We start from the raw sequence: 17,865 nt of genomic DNA, 5'->3' as shown, positions 1-17,865 counted from the left end.
ATCCAAATCTTACCTTAAGTCTTAGCTCAAATGCTTTTCTCTCAAGTGAGCTAGCTGTATCTCACCCTGAAAAGGGGCGATAATCAGTATCCTTCTTAGGGCACGTACTACGTCAGAGCATGCAATGCTGTTGCTTACGTGAATCGTAACATGACACGCACAACATTTAGGACAGGCTCTGCTTACATTTTATTTTTATATCCCCGTCAGTGCCCGGCACACTGTGCCTTGTGTATGCATGAATGACAAAGTTAGGAAAAACAGAGGTAATTGGCTAATTTGACTGCTAGCTAGGTTTTCTTTAGGGATCCTGGGGTAGTGAGTTCAAATCCAGCAGACTTCTCTCAATTGCTTTTGGTTTCTGTGCAAAGGACACCTGAATTCTTCCCAGAACAGTTACACTGCTGAAAAGGAGGAGGAGGAGGAAGAGGAAGAAGTTAGAAGAGGAAAATAATTGACATTGCAGGCTCTATTAACGTAAATAGAACACCTGGATCAGGGAAGTAGTATTTCCACAGTACTTGGCATTGCCCAGGGCAATGATTAGCACATTTTCAGACACTGACATAGGGTAGACATCCACAGCAGGGAACAAGAGTTACTAAAGGTCTGGAAGTAATGGTCTATCCATCCATTCAACACGTTTTTAAAAAAAGCATGTGCTATATGCCAAGAATTCTTCACAAAATGAAGTCTCTGCCCTTACAGGGCTTATGCTCTTAGGAGGTGTGGGGGTGGGGGTGAGGAAGGTAGACACCCAACAAATATTATAGTATGCAGGGAGAAATGGGCACGTAATGTACACAAATATATAATGGAGACAAATACAGCAGGAGAAGCTGGATGGAGAGGGTGGTGAGGAATTGTCATTTTAGGGGAGTTCAGGGGAACACTTTTCTGATGAAATATTTCAGCAGGGACTGAAGGAAGTTAGTGAGACTTGTAGCTGGGGGGGGGGGGGGGGAGTTTACAAGTAAACAGTTAAATGCAAAAGCCCTGGGAGGAAATACTAAGTGCTTGATGAACGTGGATGTGGGCAGCGGGGCGTGGAAGTAGGGACTACAAATCAAATACGCCCTCACAGAACAATGGAAGCCACTGAGGGATTTTGGCCAGAGAGCAAGCAGATCAAGGGAAGCCAATTAGTTGGCTATTAAACAACAATCTGAGTGAGGTAACAGTGGCTTTGGCCAGAGTAGGGGCAGAAGAGAGGAGAAATGGTTGCTTTTCTAACAGGTTTTGAAGGTAAAGGTGTCAGAATTTGCAGAGATTTGGAAGTGCGCTGTTAGAGAGGGATCCAGAATGAGTCACGATGGGGCGCCTGAGGGGTGGGTGGGGGGACTCAGGTCGTGATCCTGGAGTCCCAGGATAGAGCCTCCAGCCCTGCTTCCTGCTCATCGGGGAGTCTGCTTCTCCCTCTCCCTTTGCCCCCCCAACCCCTCGTGTTCTCTCTCTTGCTCGCTCACTGTCTCAAATAAAGTCTTAAAAAAAAAAGGAGTCCCAACGACTGGAAGGAACAGATTTGCCATTGACTGAGAGAAGATTTAGCATGACTGGGGGTGGGGATGAGGCAAAAGATAAGCTTTAAAGATCTAGGTAGTAGAACAAACAGTAAATAGTTGGCAGAGGCGGGAGGAAGACAGGAAGACAGTTGTGTAAGGAATAGAGCCATCTCAGAACGATGGGGCCTTCTTTATGTCGATGGCCACACGCTTCGTGTGTATCCGCTGTGAGGACAGAGAAGGAACTGCGGATCTATAAGGACTCTCCTAACTTGCTCGAACATACATGTTTTGTTTTTCATTAACTTTAGGTAAGAAAACAGAGGTACATTTAGTATCTGGTACCAAATCTTTTTACTTTCCATTATTTCTAAAAACTCAAGTTAAAAACATTCAAGTTCAGTTTAAATCTAAAAACCTGCCTAATTAGAGCAAAAGTGCCGAGAATAGGGATCTTGTCTTATACCAAAGCTGAGGGCAAAAAAGGCACTTAGTATGTGAGTCAACAAATGGAAGGTACAAGTAAGAGTTGTTTCAAAGCTTTCAATAGGTTTGGCCTAACTGCCCCTTGAAGATGTAGTGTCCATTCATATTTCATGCACCAAGAATATGACAGTACTTATTTCCCCACAAATTTGCCAATATTGACAGTCACCGTGCTTTCCACTACTGCTACTGTGGTAGGTGACAAATAGCATCTCATATTTATTTGGGTAAGTAATGGGGTTCTGCACTTTTTGTGCTTTATTAGGCATGTTATTATAAATTTTTTTAAAATTTGAATTCCAGTATAGTTAACAGTGGTATGTTAGTTTCAGGTGTACAAAACAGTGATTCAACAATTCCATACATCCCCTGGTGCTCATCACAAGTGCTTTCCTTAAATCACCATCACTACTTCACCCATCCCCCCACCCACCTTTTTTCTTTTATGAATTGCATTTTAATATTTTTGCTCAGTTTTCAGGTTTTTTTTTTCTTTCTCCAACTGAAATGAGTTCTTCATACACACTGGGTATTAAAACCATACATACGTTGTAAATATTTTCCTTTATCTTCCACCATATAAAAATTTAAGATTTATTTCCTTTAATGTTGCTTTGCCACATTATCTTGCAAGTCACATTTAAAAAGTTCATTCAATATATAATGAATTACTGATTATATATAAGAAAATGTACTAAATATTATGTGTGGGTACCAAATAAAAAACCAAAAAGCATCCTATTTTCAGGCACATTACAATCACGAAAGGTTGTTATATGCACATTTATAATACAGTATGCAGTAGGGCTGTAATAGTGGAAGTTTGCTGTGAGTGCTCTTATGAGGGAGAGAGTATCCTGAATGATTTAGACAGGCTTTAAGGAAAAGTTAAAATCAGAATTAGGCAGAGAGGTAAGATTTGAAGCGGGGGAAGTCTACGCAAGTGAATGCATGAGCAGATGTAAGACGCAAAGCACGAGGCGCATTCAGGGAGCAGTGGATAGTCCAGCGTGGGTTGGCTAATGTTGTAGAGAAAGAGAATGACTACACCTGCTGGACTGTTTTGAATACTTTCCCATCCGTTATGTGGTCTGTAGCTGACTCCCCCAGTGCCAGAAGTGGTAATTACCCAGAATAGTAGAATGCTTGGGAAATGAAACAGAAGCTGTAGGAAGGGCGATTTTCATTTTCATACCCCTTGCACACCAAAGACCAGCCCACTTTGGGTTCCGCACAGATGAATCAGGTTGCCTAAGGCCCTATAATCTAAGGCATAGTCTGCACTTTCAGTTCTCTAAACTAAGTAGGTATTTAAGGTCCCCTGAGGGTTAAAACATCTAGGAAATCATAGATGCCACGAAGTATCAAAACTTATTTGGATCACTGATAAACATTCTCAGCTTACCTTACACCCTAAATATGGGTAACTCTTGATGAAATCCTTGGCACGGATACCGTCAAAAGCGGAAGCACAGTTCTCATTATAGATGTTCCGTGGGCTCTGGGTCACCACCATTGCACAGTAGGACAAAGCATGACATTGCAGACATCGATTTTCTCATAAACACTGGAAACTTAGGGCGCCTGGGTGGCTCAGTTGGTTAAGCGATTGCCTTCAGCTCAGGTCATGATCCTGGAGTCCCAGGATCGAGTCCGGCATCGGGCTTCCTGCTCAGCAGGGAGTCTGCTTCTCCCTCTGGCCCTCCCCCCCCATGCTCTCTCTCTCAAATAAATAAATAAAATCTTTAAAAAAACAAAAAACACAGGAAACTTAAAATATAACTGGAAGGGTTCAGTGCCCCCCAACGCCCGGGTTCAATTGCAATTAAGACAGTTTAAACCAGGTAACTGCAAAAATATCTGTGAACTGTATTTTAGTTTCTAGTCACTCAATAACTTGTGAGATCCAGGCTTAAAAGTAAATGTTGCAAAGTCAGCATGGAATGATTAAATCCTTTGGGTAAGGATTTAAGAGATAATAGTGTAAATAAGATTTGAAAAAAATGTAGCGAAGTCCTATATATTCTTCAAGGTTATTAGAGATGCAAACAGGTAAGGTGTGGGGGCACCTGGCTCAGTCAGTTAGTCTCCCTTCGGCTCAGGTCATGATCCCAGGGTCCTGGGATCGAGCCCAGCATCAGGCTCCTTGATCAGTGGGGAGTCTGCTTCTCCCTCTGCCTCTGCTCATGCTCTTTTGCTCTAATAAATAAATTCAAACTCAAGCAGTTCTGATTGCTGAGGTAGTATCCTATCCCCTGAAACCTTAGTGGCAAATTTAATATAATTTAAACACATTTTTGCTACATGTTAAATATATATATGCATATAAATAAATAAATATATTCACACCCTTCAATAAACTGTAAGTGGACAAAGCTGGAGAACAGATCTTTTCTATATCCAACTTATTTGACTCAAAATATACTTCACAGCTCTCAACCTATATACAAATTTCTTACCTAGTTTTACAAGATTAATTTGCAGAATTCGACCTGCATTATTCCAGTGCTAACTACTAGCTATACTGATTTATTACACAGGGTCATCGGCATAAGGGAACTTAAGAATTCATTCTGGATACACTGTATGTTAACTAATTGAATTTAAATTAAAAAATAAAAAATTCATAAAAAAATTCATTCTTGGGCAGAAAAATGAGAACTGAACAGTGATTTCATCACTGTAAACTGAATTGTTCCTTAGCATACACTAAGGCTAATATAGGGCAGATCATTAACCATAAAGTACATTGTGGGATTAAAGGGACAAGAGTGTAGTTCAAAGTCTTGACAAAATCATACATTCCTATTACCTTTGAAAATAAACACTAAGAATTCTTGTATACATTTTAGTTCCTGTTTGGACATTCCATTCAATTTATTGGAATGCTTTTTGAAATGCTACATTACCATTATAATAGAGAATGATACAATACAGAATCTCACTTCAAACAATTACCAGCCGAATAGTATCAGGGAAAATGGGACTTTCAGTCACAGCATGAAATACATGTAGACTCTAAGGCTATCCTATTATTCGAGTGTTTTCAAGTTAGAAAACAGATTATAAAAAACTCAAAAGAGGTCGCCAGGTTTACTGAGTGCTTCTGACACTGTAAAAGTAAGACACAAAATAACACCACAGTTACAACCATTAGGGCTCACAATCATTTAAATGATGGGACTGAAAAGAGTTTATGACTCAATTGTCCAGAAGTTGTAAAATTCCTTCTGTTTCTCAATAAAATAATTCTAAACGACACACATTCTCTAAAGCAGCTTTCCAGTGTGTCAACATGCGTGCTCTCTTGGCTAGATGTTTGCCAGAAATGAGCAGGAATCTCTATTTTCCTCCATTATCATCTGGCAAAGTTGTAAAACCAAACTGCTTAACTCCTTCTGCCAGCTAGGCTGCCCCCTACTGGACTGTGTAGGACATAAAGCCAGCAGATCAACGGGACTAAGTTCCCTAACACTGTAGATCTAACTGTACACCCCATACCTCAGACAGACTGAACTTCCCTGAATACGCACAAAAAGAATCCTTTAGAAAACTGACTTTCACAGTGGGGAAAAAAAGCAGCAGAGTGTTCTGTCTACAAGTAAACAGTTTCAGTCACTGAGAACTGGTAACAAAGAAGTTTTCTACAGTCTTAGGCTCCTTTTTCAACTCCTTGGTGGCTGATCTGGAACAATAGTTCTAGTAATGGGTATACTGTAAAGCCAATCTTTTATGATGATTTGTGTATTAATACAAATCACATTTTTGTAAGTCCATCTGCTCTATGGATTTCTTTATGCATAAACATGATTCATAGTAGATACATGCTGTGTAGACCACATACACAAGTCTCTTGTCACAAGTATCAACTTTTTCCAGAGCTGTTTGCTTTGTGAAGATTCATCTGGTTAGCAAGAGCTTTCTCTGTACTTCATCCCCATGCCTGAGATTTGCAGTAATGTAGGACCAGTTTACCATCACTGCCAAAGCACTACAAAAAGGAAAAAAAAAATGCAATAAATTAAACTCCATATAATTTCTATTATTCCTAGATGAAACTAAAGGAAAAAAATGTTACATATATCATAAATATCCTCATCCATGTAAGTTATCTACAAGACTCTTTCAACAGATCCAGGTTACTCTTGGACACATCAGTAACCATAAATGTTTAGTAAAATCTAGCATTTTGGGGCACCTGGGTGGCTCAGTCATTAAGCGTGTGCCTTGGGCTCAGGTCATGATCCCAGGGTCCTGGGATCGAGCCCCGCGTTGGGCTCCCTGCTCCGCGGGAAGCCTGCTTCTCCCTCTCCCACTCCCCCTGCTTGTGTTCCGTCTCTCGCTGTGTCTCTGTCAAATAAATAAAATCTTTAAAACAACAACAAAAAACTAGCATTTTAGGAATGGGTGGGCTTGTCCCCTTCCTACATCTCTGATGACAAGGTATGTACTGTTTTCTAGCAGCGGTGCTAGTGTGTACACTCAAATGATTATGGCCACTAAACTGTAAGAATGTTGAATAAAGTCATTCTTATTATGTAGCCCTTCCTTTTCAACATCTTGGGAGGCAGATCTGGATTACTGTACTTCAAAGTCATCTTCTGTTGGTATTATTCATTTGTTAATTCTTCCATCACTGTAATTTGAGATCCAACTATGTTCTAAGTGTTAGATATAACAAAGTAATCTCTTCTTTCATGACAGCTAAGAATGGCATATCATCTCTTAAAATGTTGAGTTTATGATGACATAACACAGATGTGCATACTCCATTAGAAAACAAAGTACTGATGTATTACCTCATAGAGGGTTCCAACTTCCTGGTCTGGGGAGGGGGCAAAGGACTGATTCACATAAATAAACTGCAAGAAAGAAAAAAAGATGATTGATTTTTAATGGTATCCTGATTAATCTGCACTCTTCTGGGTTGTCAGCTATTTCAATTTGTCTTCAGAACTGAAAAAAAGCTTCCCCAGACTCCTTCTAATTCTAATAACTTACTCAACTAATGAGATTTCTCAAAGCTCAATCATATCTTTCCTATGGAGGACTGAAAGTAACAGAATTTCTGGTCCTAGAACAGTGGTTCCTAACTTTTTATAACTAAGAAACTTTTAAATATTGTCTTTACAAATAGCATTTGGAGGTTTATTCAAGAAAGTAATTATTGGAAATATTAATTTTTCCACTTACTCATAATAACGACAGAATTTCTCCTAATGAAATTCTACACATAGTCCAAAATCAAGAAATTTAATATTTGAGCTACCTGTGCATTTTTTTGGAGGGGGGGTGAATGACACAAATGGCTGGAGATATATATATATATATATATATATATATATATATATATATATATATTTTAATCTTTATCACCTTTGGGTTTTTTGAGAGACTTTTATTTATTTATTTGACAGAGAGACACAGCGAGAGAGGGAACACAACCAGGGGGAGTGGGAGAGGGAGAAGCAGGCTTCCAGTGGAGCAGGGAGCCCGATGCGGGGCTCGATCCCAGGACCCTGGGACCATGACCTGAGCCGAAGGCAGACGCTTAACTACTGAGCCACCTGGGCGCCCCTACCTTTATCACCTTTGAAAACTCTCAAAGGGACTGAACTTCAGGCAGAGTACCACTACTAAGTCACTTTCAGCCATGTGAGGTTAAAAAAAAACAAAGTAACATAAATGAAGTAAAAAAGTAACAAAGCCTTATTCTTCAAAGGATTCACTGTTCAATGTTTTAGTTTAGTCTATTTTTACTAAAACATTTCTAGTACTTAAAACATTTCTGGGGACACCTGGGTGGCTCAGTCGTTAAGCGTCTGCCTTCTGCTCAGGTCATGATACCAGAGTCCTGGGACTGAGCCCCGCAATTGGGCTCCCTGCTCAGTGGGAAGCCTGCTTCTCCCTCTCCCACTCCCCCTGCTTGTGTTCCCTCTCTCGCTGTGTCTGTCAAATGAATCTTAAAAAAAAAAAAAAAAAAAAAAACCATATTTCTGGGGGTGCCTGGGTGGCTCAGTTGGTTAAGCATCTGCCTTTGTTTAGCTCAGGTCATGATCTTAGGGTCCTAGGATCAAGTCCCACATGGGGCTCCCTGCTCAGCGGGGAGTTAGCTTCTCCCTTTCCCTCTGCCCCTCCAACTGCTTGTGCACTCTCTCTCTCAAATAAATAAAATCTTTAAAAAACCCAAAAATCATTTCTGAAGATCCTGAAACAAAAGGCCACAGTGTCAAAGTGGCTTTTGATAATTTTCTTTTTAGAAAACAAAAAAACATTATTTGCAGGTAACATTCAATTTTCCTTTGTAATCAATTTCTAAGACTAAAATTTCCTGGGCTTAACATAGTCTTAAAAGAAAAAAAAACTGTATTCCAATAGTTAGTTGAGAGATACTACGCGGGTCACCAGCTATTACAAGAATAAATATTGCTTCCATTTCTCCCCGAGGCAATACAGTGTGGTAATTAAGAATAGAAGCTCTACTGAGATAGATCTAGGTTTGAATCTTGGCTCCAAATACAAATAACCTTTCTCACTCTGTTTCCTTATTTATAAGTGTACAAAATAACAGTACCTGTGCTTCATGGGGCTGCTGGGAAAGATAAAATGAGATTACGACACGTCATGTATCAGTGCCTGGTATATGTACTCAATAGACACTAGTTATTACTTTATTTCAAAATAGTCCATGCTTAATTATCAATTCATTGTTAAGACTGAGTCATGTTCTAACACAAAAACTCAGAACAGAAATCAGTGTGCATTTTAATGTGAATTTCCTATAATACATAATAATTTGTGTTTAGTTCCTGGCACTTTGAGTGGACAGAGATTTTACTCCTGGTACATTTTAAATTAGGATGAAGACTCTCAATGACAGTTTACTTCAGCAAATAGTCAACGAGTGTCTCCTATGTGCTAGGAACTGCACAAAGTGTGGAACTATGAAAATTATTATGATCTCTTCCCTCAATGAGCTGTTGATCTAACGGAGAGGCAGACACACCAACAGAGAAGAATACAGATGGGACAAGTGCACATAACAAGGTGTACAGTACACAGAGATGTGGCATTCGTTCAGCCTAGCATAAGGGTCAGAGAAGTTTCCTGGAGGAGATACCTGAGAAATAAACAGGATTTAACTAGGTGAAGAGAGTAATAAGGGCTCTGGAGGCAACTGGGGCAAAAGTAAGGAGTGTGAGTGTAGAGTAGATGTAGAGAACTACAGGAACTCAACGTGGTTCGTGTAACAGGAGTTAGCAATTGAAAGCAACTAATAAAAAAAGCAATACACCTAATTTAAAATTCCATGAAAGTAAAATGTTCACAATGCAATCTTTTGCTGAACGCTACAACTCGGGAAGATAAAATTATTTTAAAAAATGATTTTGTTTTTAAACCGCTGGTCTTTACTTTCATCGTTATGAAGCTCTTTCTGTAGTAGCTTCCTCAGGGAAGGTTCATGGGAACAATTCCAAGTTCTTGCACATTGCTAATAGTTTATGTCTATTAAAATCAGTTTTTGGGGTGCCTGTGTGGCTCTGTCAGTTAAGCATCCAACTCTTGGTTTTGGCTCAGGTCATGATCTCAGGATCTTGCTATCAGCTCTGAGTTGGGCTCTGTGCTCCAGTGTGGAATCTGCTTGAGATCTCTCCTTCTCCCTCCCCCTGTGCATTTCCCGGGCTCGCATGCACACGCCCTCTCTCTCTCAAATAAACTTTAAAAGTCAGCTTTGTTGAATATAAAATTCTTATCTCACAATTTCTTTCCTTATAACTTTGCTATCAACATTTGATGATAATCTAATTTTCTTTCAAAGTCATGTCCTCTTTTTTTCCCCTATATGTCCAAAGAAGTTTTTTCTTTTTATTTCAAGCCTAGTTAATCTTACCAGAGTATTTCTTGGTGCTTGTTATTCTTTGTTGATATTCTCAAGTAACTTTTCATTATGTAGTTTCAAATTTTATTAAGAAATTTCCCTTGATTTATACTTTTGTCTTGTTCCTTTGCTTTTTCAGGAACTCCTGTTATCCGTATGTTCACTTTCCTTTGTTCATACTCAGTTATTTGCCTCCGTTTCTGAAATCTTTTTTTACCTTTCTTTTTGATTAAAAAAAATTGGCCTTTACTGGGCTCCTGTGTGGCTCAGTCAATTAAGTGTCTGACTCTTGATTTCATCTCAGTGTTGTGGTATCGATCCCTGTGTGGGGCTCCGCACTGGGCGTGGAGACTGCTTAAAATTCTCTCTCCCCCTCCCTCTGCCTCTCTCCTAAAAAAAAAAAAAATTAGGTTTTTTGCCTTCTATTTTTCCTAAGGCATTCTCGGTTATTTGCTCTTATGCTTCTCCTACTTGAATCTCTTTTTTTTTTTTTTTAAAGATTTTATTTATTTATTTGACAGATAGCACAAGTAGGCAGAGGGAGAGTGAGAAGCAGGCTCCCCACTGAGCAGGGAGCCTGACGTGGGGCTCGATCCCAGGACCCCGGGATCATGACCTGAGCCGAAGGCAGCCACCTAACCGACTGAGCCACCCAGGTGCCCCTCGAATCTCCATTTCTGAAATAACTTTTATTTATAATTCCTTCCCTGAGCTCTGTCACTTCAATTGAGTTTTTCTAATGCTGATTTCTGTTGTTCTTTTACATCTTGTATCATTTTCTTACTGTCTTTTAGCTCGTTTTGAAATATTAAGTTACAGTTACTGACCTGTACCACAGGCACATCTTTCTGGCATGCCTTCATTGTCTTTAGAAATGTTATTTTTCTTTCTTGTAACATTGTATGGGATTTAACACTCTACTTCTCCATTTTTTTTTTTTTTTAAAAGATTTACTTATTTATTTGAGAGACTGAGAGCACGAGTGGGAGGGTCTGAGGAAGAGAGAGGAAGAATCTCAAGCAGACTCTGTGCCAAGGGCAGAGCCTGACATGGGGCTCGATCTCACGACCCTGAGATCGGGACCCAAGCAGAAACCAAGAGTCAGACGCTTAACCAGCTGTGCTACCCTGGAGGCCCTCTGTTGCTTATTTTTATATGTAATTAGTTTTCTTCAACTTTAGCTTTCCACCCTGTTCCCCTCCACTTTATCTGGTCTTTCTCTTTCCTTCTCTCATGTTCCTAACCCTGTTCAATTTTGTTTCACTTCCAGAAGTTCCTCCTCAGTGTGGGGTCTTGTCCTGCAAGGAGCCCTACTGAGTCTGTTTGGAGAACCCTCTGGGGCTAGACTGCTCCAGCCCCTTCAGTCCTCCTTGCGGCAGATGCATTGTAAACACCTGCTACCAGAGAGCAGCAAACCCTCTCATTTTCAGCTACCATACTTAAATTGGCCTGCTCTACTTCCCAGTGAATACCGGCTGGCTATATTCGGTTCTCCTTCTCTCAGTGCTGCCGGGTGCCAATCCTGTTGCTTTTTTCAGTACATTTGGTGATACCATGCATTTTAGGGTTCATGAGGATACTCCCTTATCTAGGTTTGTTATAAATACTGATCAACTGTTTTTTGGTTTTGCTGTCTAGTCAAAAACATTTTTGTGGGAATCTGAAGATCCAATCATGTCTCTGACACCACTGCTATCTTCACAGAATCCCTAGCATTATATTTTCCTTAACATCCATTTTGCTTAAAATACTGTGGGGTACAGCTAGATGAAAGTCAGATGTGAGTTCTAGTTCAGTCTAGGAAAGTGACAAAATGATTCTACTTTTGTTTGTTTCTTATTGCTTAAACGGAAAGAACTAATCAGATTCACTACAAAGGTTTAAAGTTGAACCACATGAGTGACTCCTCATGTCGGTTAAGCATCTGCCTTCAGCTCAGGTCATGGTCCCAGAGTCCTGGAATCGAGCCCCGCATCGGGCTCCCTGCTCAGTGGGGAGCCTGCTTCTCCCTCTCCCTCTGCTGCTCGTGCTCTCTCACTCTCTATCTCAAATAAATAAATAAAATCTTAAAAAAAAAAAAATCCCATTAAAAAAATAAAGTTGAACCACATGAAATTGCTATTTTGCTACGTTATAATGGTTGACTGATGGCAATTTTACATGGTTCAACCTAATACAAATTGCTATCCATCAAGTCCTTTCAGACTACGGAATATAGGCAACACAAAGAGTCAAGGCTCTTAACATTAACAGAGGACAGACCATCGTTTCATCTTCTTTTCATAAATTTCTTACAGTACCGCCTTAATTCTGTGGTACTCTTCTGGTTTTCTGTTTCACCAACTCTTCAGGCTGCACCCTTAGTACAGATGGCCTCCACTCATTCCTCTCAAGTCTATGTCTTCAGTCCCCTAACTCTTCCATCTAGACTTGGATGCTAGTCAAGTCCTCTGCTCCTGAGCTTTTAGCTACCATATGCATCCATCTCTGGCATTTCTTTAATTAAATTCTATATGGCACACTTATAAAACATGATTTTCTCACTCTGGTTGATCACAAAGGCAACTTCCTCTGGAGCAATCTTTGGCTCTATGCGACTCCCGCCTCAAATACCTTCTAGTGATTGACCTACCAGGCACTTACTTTTGTACCTATAATCCTTTCAGGAGAGCTACTTATAGCCAAACTCTTAGGTCAGTTTCTTCCTCCTCAATGACAGAAAGAAACAAATTCCAACACATACCACTTTAATAAATTAATTCACTCATTTTATGCATTCTTACTTCTAAGTTCATAAGCAACTATATCCCTCCCCAACACTAATACATACAAATCTTAATTTGTATTTTAAAAATACTTAATGATTCTTCATTACCTAACTACTCATATACTACCCGTGTTAGTACTGACCAAGATTGTGATCTGCAGATAAAGGTGTCTGATATATTACTTATAACACGTGACAAAAAAAATACTAAATACATGTAGCCATTTAAAATTCTGTAGTAAAATACCAAGATAAAAACCAGTGGCATTTAAAACATTAATCCTTACAAACACCACCACAAAGTGCTTACCATGTACTGTACTATGAAATAGGCATCTCTCTTAGTTCTTCCATGACGTTGCAAAAGATATATTGCTTACCTCAAGAATACTGGAAAGGAACACTGATAGCAAAACAAATTTTAAAAATCCCAGAACTTCTCGGGCACCTGGGTGGCTCAGATGGTTAAGCGTCTGCTTTCGGCTCAGGTCATGATCCCGGAGTCCTGGGATCGAGTCCCGCATCCGGCTCCCTGCTGAGCTCCCTGCTTCTCCCTCTGCCTCTGCCTGTCTCTCTCTCTCTCTCTCCCTGTCTTTCATGAATAAATAAATAAAATCTTTAAAAAAAAAAAAAAATCCCAGAACTTCTCTGTACCAATGTTTTATGAGAGATCTTTCTGCATGGTCAGTCAATGAGGAAAAAACAAACAAACCAATACAGTAGGTAAAAAAGTGGTTTGCACCATAAAAGTGCATCTAAAAATCATTTCATTTCAGAGTTCCACAGAGAATTCAATAAAGTACAGAAATCCCATCAACAAAAGAAATACAGACATTACTAAAGGAACATATGTGGCCCCATACTCATTTCTGTGTACAACAATTATTCATAGTTGCCTAGGAACCACTGTGAATTTATGCAGGGAAATGATCACTGCTGCTTTCATACCAACTGTTCAGAGGCCACAAGCTTAAGGAATTTTTTGATGAAGTCAATGAGTCCTTGAATGGTTCGGGTTCGCTCTACAGCCCACTTCTTTGTTTTCATTATAGGGGTGTCTCCCACAGCCTTCAACAGGACATCAACTGTCAAAGAAAAAAACACTGGCAATTACAATGAACCATCCAAAGAAAATGTGATATAAAAGACTTCAGAAAACTTAAACCTTTAATCGATATACAGTTTATGTATTTATGATACTGGAAGCATGTCCAAGATGTAGACATGTTAGGTAATATGCTTTCTCATGCTTTTGTGGATTTTTTCCCTTGATTCTACAGTCCCACAAAGGTCTCCCCATGAAACTGACCTTTAAAATGCATTTGGACATAACAGGCAATTCCAAAGAAATAAAGATAGAAGAAGAAAAGATAGTAAAAAGAAAATAAGAAAGAAAAATACATAAGATAATGTTATGTTCTTTTTCAATGGCCAAACTAGTAAAATTACAAGGGTATAGACAATATTACTGTTGGGAGGGGCGCCTGGGTGGCTCAGTCAGTTAAGCATCTGCCTTCAGCTCAGGTCATGATCCCAGGGTCCTGGGATCGAGCCCCATGTCAGGCTCCCTGCTCAATCGGGACCCTTCTTCTCCCTGTCCCCTCCCCCACTGCTTGTGCTCTCTCTTGTTATCCCTCTCTCTCTCAAATAAATAAAATCTTAAAAAAAAATATTACTGTTGGGAAAGCACAACTGTATGTATACCCTTTCTGGAGAACATTATGGTAATAGATATCCAAATACTTCAAGATATACTTTGGCTCAATAACACTTCTAGGAATCTAGTCTAAGAAAATATGAGATGTGAAGAGAAGGATTTTCACCTTTGTTGAAGATTTTATTTTTACAGGAAAAAAAACAAAGAACAAAAAAACAAAACCTTGGTAAACCTAAATACCCAGCAAGGATATTCAGAAGATTGGTTAAATAAAGGATATTACACTCTATGACAGAATTTATGTAATATAGTAAAGCACAAAATTCTAAATTCCCTGGGTTCAAAATCCTGCTTCTATCACTTGCTAGGGATATATATAGGGACAAGCTTTTAATCACCCTGTGCCAGTTTCTCCATTTGTAAAATGAGGATATCACCTACCTCACAAGGCTGTTGTGAGGATTAAATTAGTTAATACATGTAAAGTACTTAGAATAGTATCAGCTAATAACTCATACTTACTGAACCCTAAGATTATTAAGCTGCCACTAGAGAAACATACTATAAAAGCATACTTAACAGTATGACTAAGTTATCAACATGTACTAAATACAAAACATCAATGTACAATAGGATATCAATTTCATTAAAACCACCACAAACACATGTTCACAGAAATGTGGAATATGAACCAAAATGCTACTTCTCAGTAGTGACATTATAGACGATCACTTGATTTTATTTGTGCTTTTTGTAACCACCAAGTTTTCTACAATAAACTTAATATTACGTAATAAAAAGTATTAAAAAGAAAATACAACTAGGAGCCAAAAGATATCAGACAGAGAAATCAAGTTTCAATAATCCAGACAGGGATGCCTAGGTGGCTCAGGTGGTTAAGCGTCTGCCTTTGGCTCAGGTCATGATTCCAGGGTCCTGGGATCAAGTCCCACATCCGGCTCCCTGCTCAGCGGGGAGCCTGCTTCTCCCTCTGCCTGCCGCTCCCTCTGCTTGTGCTCTCTCTCTCTGACAAATAAATAAAATCTTAAAAAAAAAAAAATCAGACATCTACAATCAAAAGTAACACTGAAAGCAAAATAGTGTACTGCTGCCCCCTAAAGTTAGCTCCATGCTACTACATCTTCCTTGTTTCGTTCGTTGGTATTAAAAATTGAGATTCCCACCAGGTCAGTGCAATCAATTTATTTAAGTTTGCCCCTGGAATGAAGGTACCTAGGACACAGGACACATGCAATTTATCTTCCTGAAAGTTTATCTTCCTTTCTCCATTTAATAATTATAGCTTCAGTTATTTAAATATGAATGAACTGGGAGACAAGAGATGATTTTGGTTGACTCAGCTTCCGTACCTCCCTTAATCCCTTGGGACCTGGGTATTTCAGCAAGTGAGGCAGAAAATATTGTGAGTTATATATACACTGAGGGAGAAGAGCGGGAAGGCAAGAAGCTAGAGAAGGAAAGTTACTTACTGTAGTTATAGATGTAACTTTTTTTTTAATTCTAAAGGTGATTTGCTTAGAGTTCTCAACTACAGCTATACATCAGAATTAACATTTACAAGAATACAGGTATCCACATCAATTACATTAGAATCTTCTGGAAGTAGTGCATCAGTAAGGTCGAAAGTTCTCCCAAGGAATCCTAATTAGTTCCTAAGGACCAACAACCTGGTCAGCTTCAGGAATCTTTGTTCTTCTGTAGCTTAAACTAAAGGTGGAGCATATGAAATATTGAAGCTTCTTCCATCAGAAGAGGTCCTCAAAAAAGGACAGTAACTTCAGGGAAGAAATTCAATGGCTAGAAACTAAGTTTTTCATCACAGAGGCAAACTCAAATGCCCAAGGGCCAAAAAAGGAAAATACTATTTTTCAATGGTGGTTTAAGGAAAAAGAAAACTACGCAGACCAAAGAAAACACGCCACATAACCTGAGGCCGTATCTGGGTTATGGGCCATTACTTTTTTGCCTGTTTTACTCAGCTATCTTCAGGGTCAAGTAGTAAGCTTTTGACTAAGGCTGTCAAAGCCAACCCCTCCCCCCCCCGCCAAAAAACGAACAAACAAAAAAACCCTCAACAACAAAAAACCCTGGAAAAGTCTGTTTCTGCTTATAGTAAAATGAGGGAAAAAAGAGAGCAAGAATCTGTAAAAATCATGGAATTCTTCAGAAAGACTCTAGTGCTTCTTTACAGAAATAATCACAAGTTTCTGTTACTCTTCTAGGGCATCATGTGGAAATGGCAGAATAAGTTTCCCCCAAAGGTAGAGAGTGCCATACCCGTACTTTAAAACTCTGTACTGAGGAAAACCGAGGCCTGGGGTCAACCAATCCGAATCGTAATCGCTGATGTGAGGATCACAGAATGCCCAAGGACAAGTGACCTCCTTAGGATTCTCCATATTTTACGATGGCGAACCAATTCTCAAGCAATGAGGGATTGAGGACTAACTCCAGCAATGAAATGGCTCGCTTATAAAGGTTCCAAGTGGTTTGGGGTAGGGCGGAGAAGGCGATACCTATGCCTTTGGTTTTCTCTTACCACTCTTCATACTTGGTCAAATTTCAGGGGTTTTTTTTGGTACAAGGAGTGAATTCACACGCAGTTCATGTCAGAAACAGCGAACTTGCCGGAAGGCGTGGATTCTAACCCAGTCTCGCTACCGACCACCCCTAACACCTTAAGTCATTAATCACATAATTACGTCCCATATTAAGTCCCTGGAGCCCCCCGAGATCCCACTCAGCTCCCACCTTCAAAGCGCCCGCAGTCGTGGAATGCAGTCTAACAAGTACTGCGGCGGCCAAGCACCCGCGCCACACCGCGAAGGTGCGTCCAGAGACGGCTCCCCTGCGAGGCTCTCAACTCAAAGGTCCCGAAAGCCGAAAACTACACTTCCTCTCTCCTCACTGGTCGAAAGCCACGACTGGGACCAGCCCTCCTCTAAATTTTGCTCCTTTATTGGCCGCCAGGGGCCTAGTCGGACGCAATCTAAACCTCCCGCCTCTGCCTAGAAAGAAACTGCTCTCAAAATTACTTTTTTTCTTGGTGTCACCGGCAGGTTCCTCTGTCCCCGGGGAGACCGCGGCGGAAGAAGGGGGCTCCGGAGTGGCTGTTTCTGGGGAGACCTCTGTAGGTCCTTCGCCATCAGCAGCAGTTGAGGGAGGTAGCTGCAACGCGGACTCCGGCTCCTCAGCCATCTTGCTCAGTGGAAGGCGAGGGCGGAAGTGGTGGCTCGGCGAGTTCAACAGTGGGCGGGCTTTACGCCGGCGGCGTCGCTAAGGAGGTGCCGGAGTGGTGGTGGGGGGGAAGCCAACCCAACGGTGAAAGCTGGGAGTTGTCGGTTGGTCCTCTACGTGGAACCTGTCGCAGAGCCCTGACTGCTAATACCGCAACTACGCTTTTGCACAGCAACAATCCTCCGGAAGAAGTCTGCGAACCACGTACCCGCGCGCCGCCAAGTGCGCATGCGCCTCTCTGACTAGCGGGCTCGGGGCTGGAGATGTTTCCGCTTCCCTTCGCGCCGGCCCGGGCCCGGCCCCGCCCCGGCCCCGC

General features: G+C 40.5%; 1 protein-coding gene across 2 annotated transcripts; it reads right to left on the bottom strand.

Moving 5' to 3' along the window:
* Positions 1 to 4,822: 4,822 nt before the first annotated feature.
* On the bottom strand, positions 4,823 to 17,818 carry ATG12 (autophagy related 12). Of its 2 annotated transcripts, XM_036078978.2 has the most exons (4): positions 17,348 to 17,775; positions 13,583 to 13,719; positions 6,788 to 6,850; positions 4,823 to 5,979 (listed from the first exon to the last, which is right to left on the bottom strand). In XM_036078978.2, exons 1-4 carry the CDS (start codon positions 17,508 to 17,510, stop codon positions 5,920 to 5,922), a joined length of 423 nt encoding a protein of 140 aa, XP_035934871.1. In that variant the 5' UTR covers positions 17,511 to 17,775; the 3' UTR covers positions 4,823 to 5,919. The 2 variants fall into 2 exon arrangements, with proteins under 2 accessions (XP_035934871.1, XP_035934873.1); XM_036078980.2 differs by lacking the exons at positions 4,823 to 5,979; positions 13,583 to 13,719 and having other exon boundaries at positions 6,789 to 6,850; positions 17,348 to 17,818.
* Positions 17,819 to 17,865: the final 47 nt, after the last annotated feature.

This window comes from Halichoerus grypus, chromosome 2 (genome assembly GCF_964656455.1).
Source record: "Halichoerus grypus chromosome 2, mHalGry1.hap1.1, whole genome shotgun sequence".
Classification (NCBI taxonomy): domain Eukaryota; kingdom Metazoa; phylum Chordata; class Mammalia; order Carnivora; family Phocidae; genus Halichoerus; species Halichoerus grypus.
This window is presented reverse-complemented; position numbering and strand designations above follow the sequence as displayed.

Excerpts from the sequence above, each read along its gene's own strand:
- ATG12 (XM_036078978.2), bottom strand. The coding sequence starts at position 17,510 with ATGGCTGAGGAGCCGGAGTCCGCGTTGCAGCTACCTCCCTCAACTGCT. Across the intron at positions 13,720-17,347 it reads CGGTGACACCAAGAAAAAAA|TTGATGTCCTGTTGAAGGCT; the intron begins GTAATTTTGAGA and ends TTTCTTTGACAG. Across the intron at positions 5,980-6,787 it reads AAGTTGGAACCCTCTATGAG|TGCTTTGGCAGTGATGGTAA; the intron begins GTAATACATCAG and ends TCCTTTTTGTAG.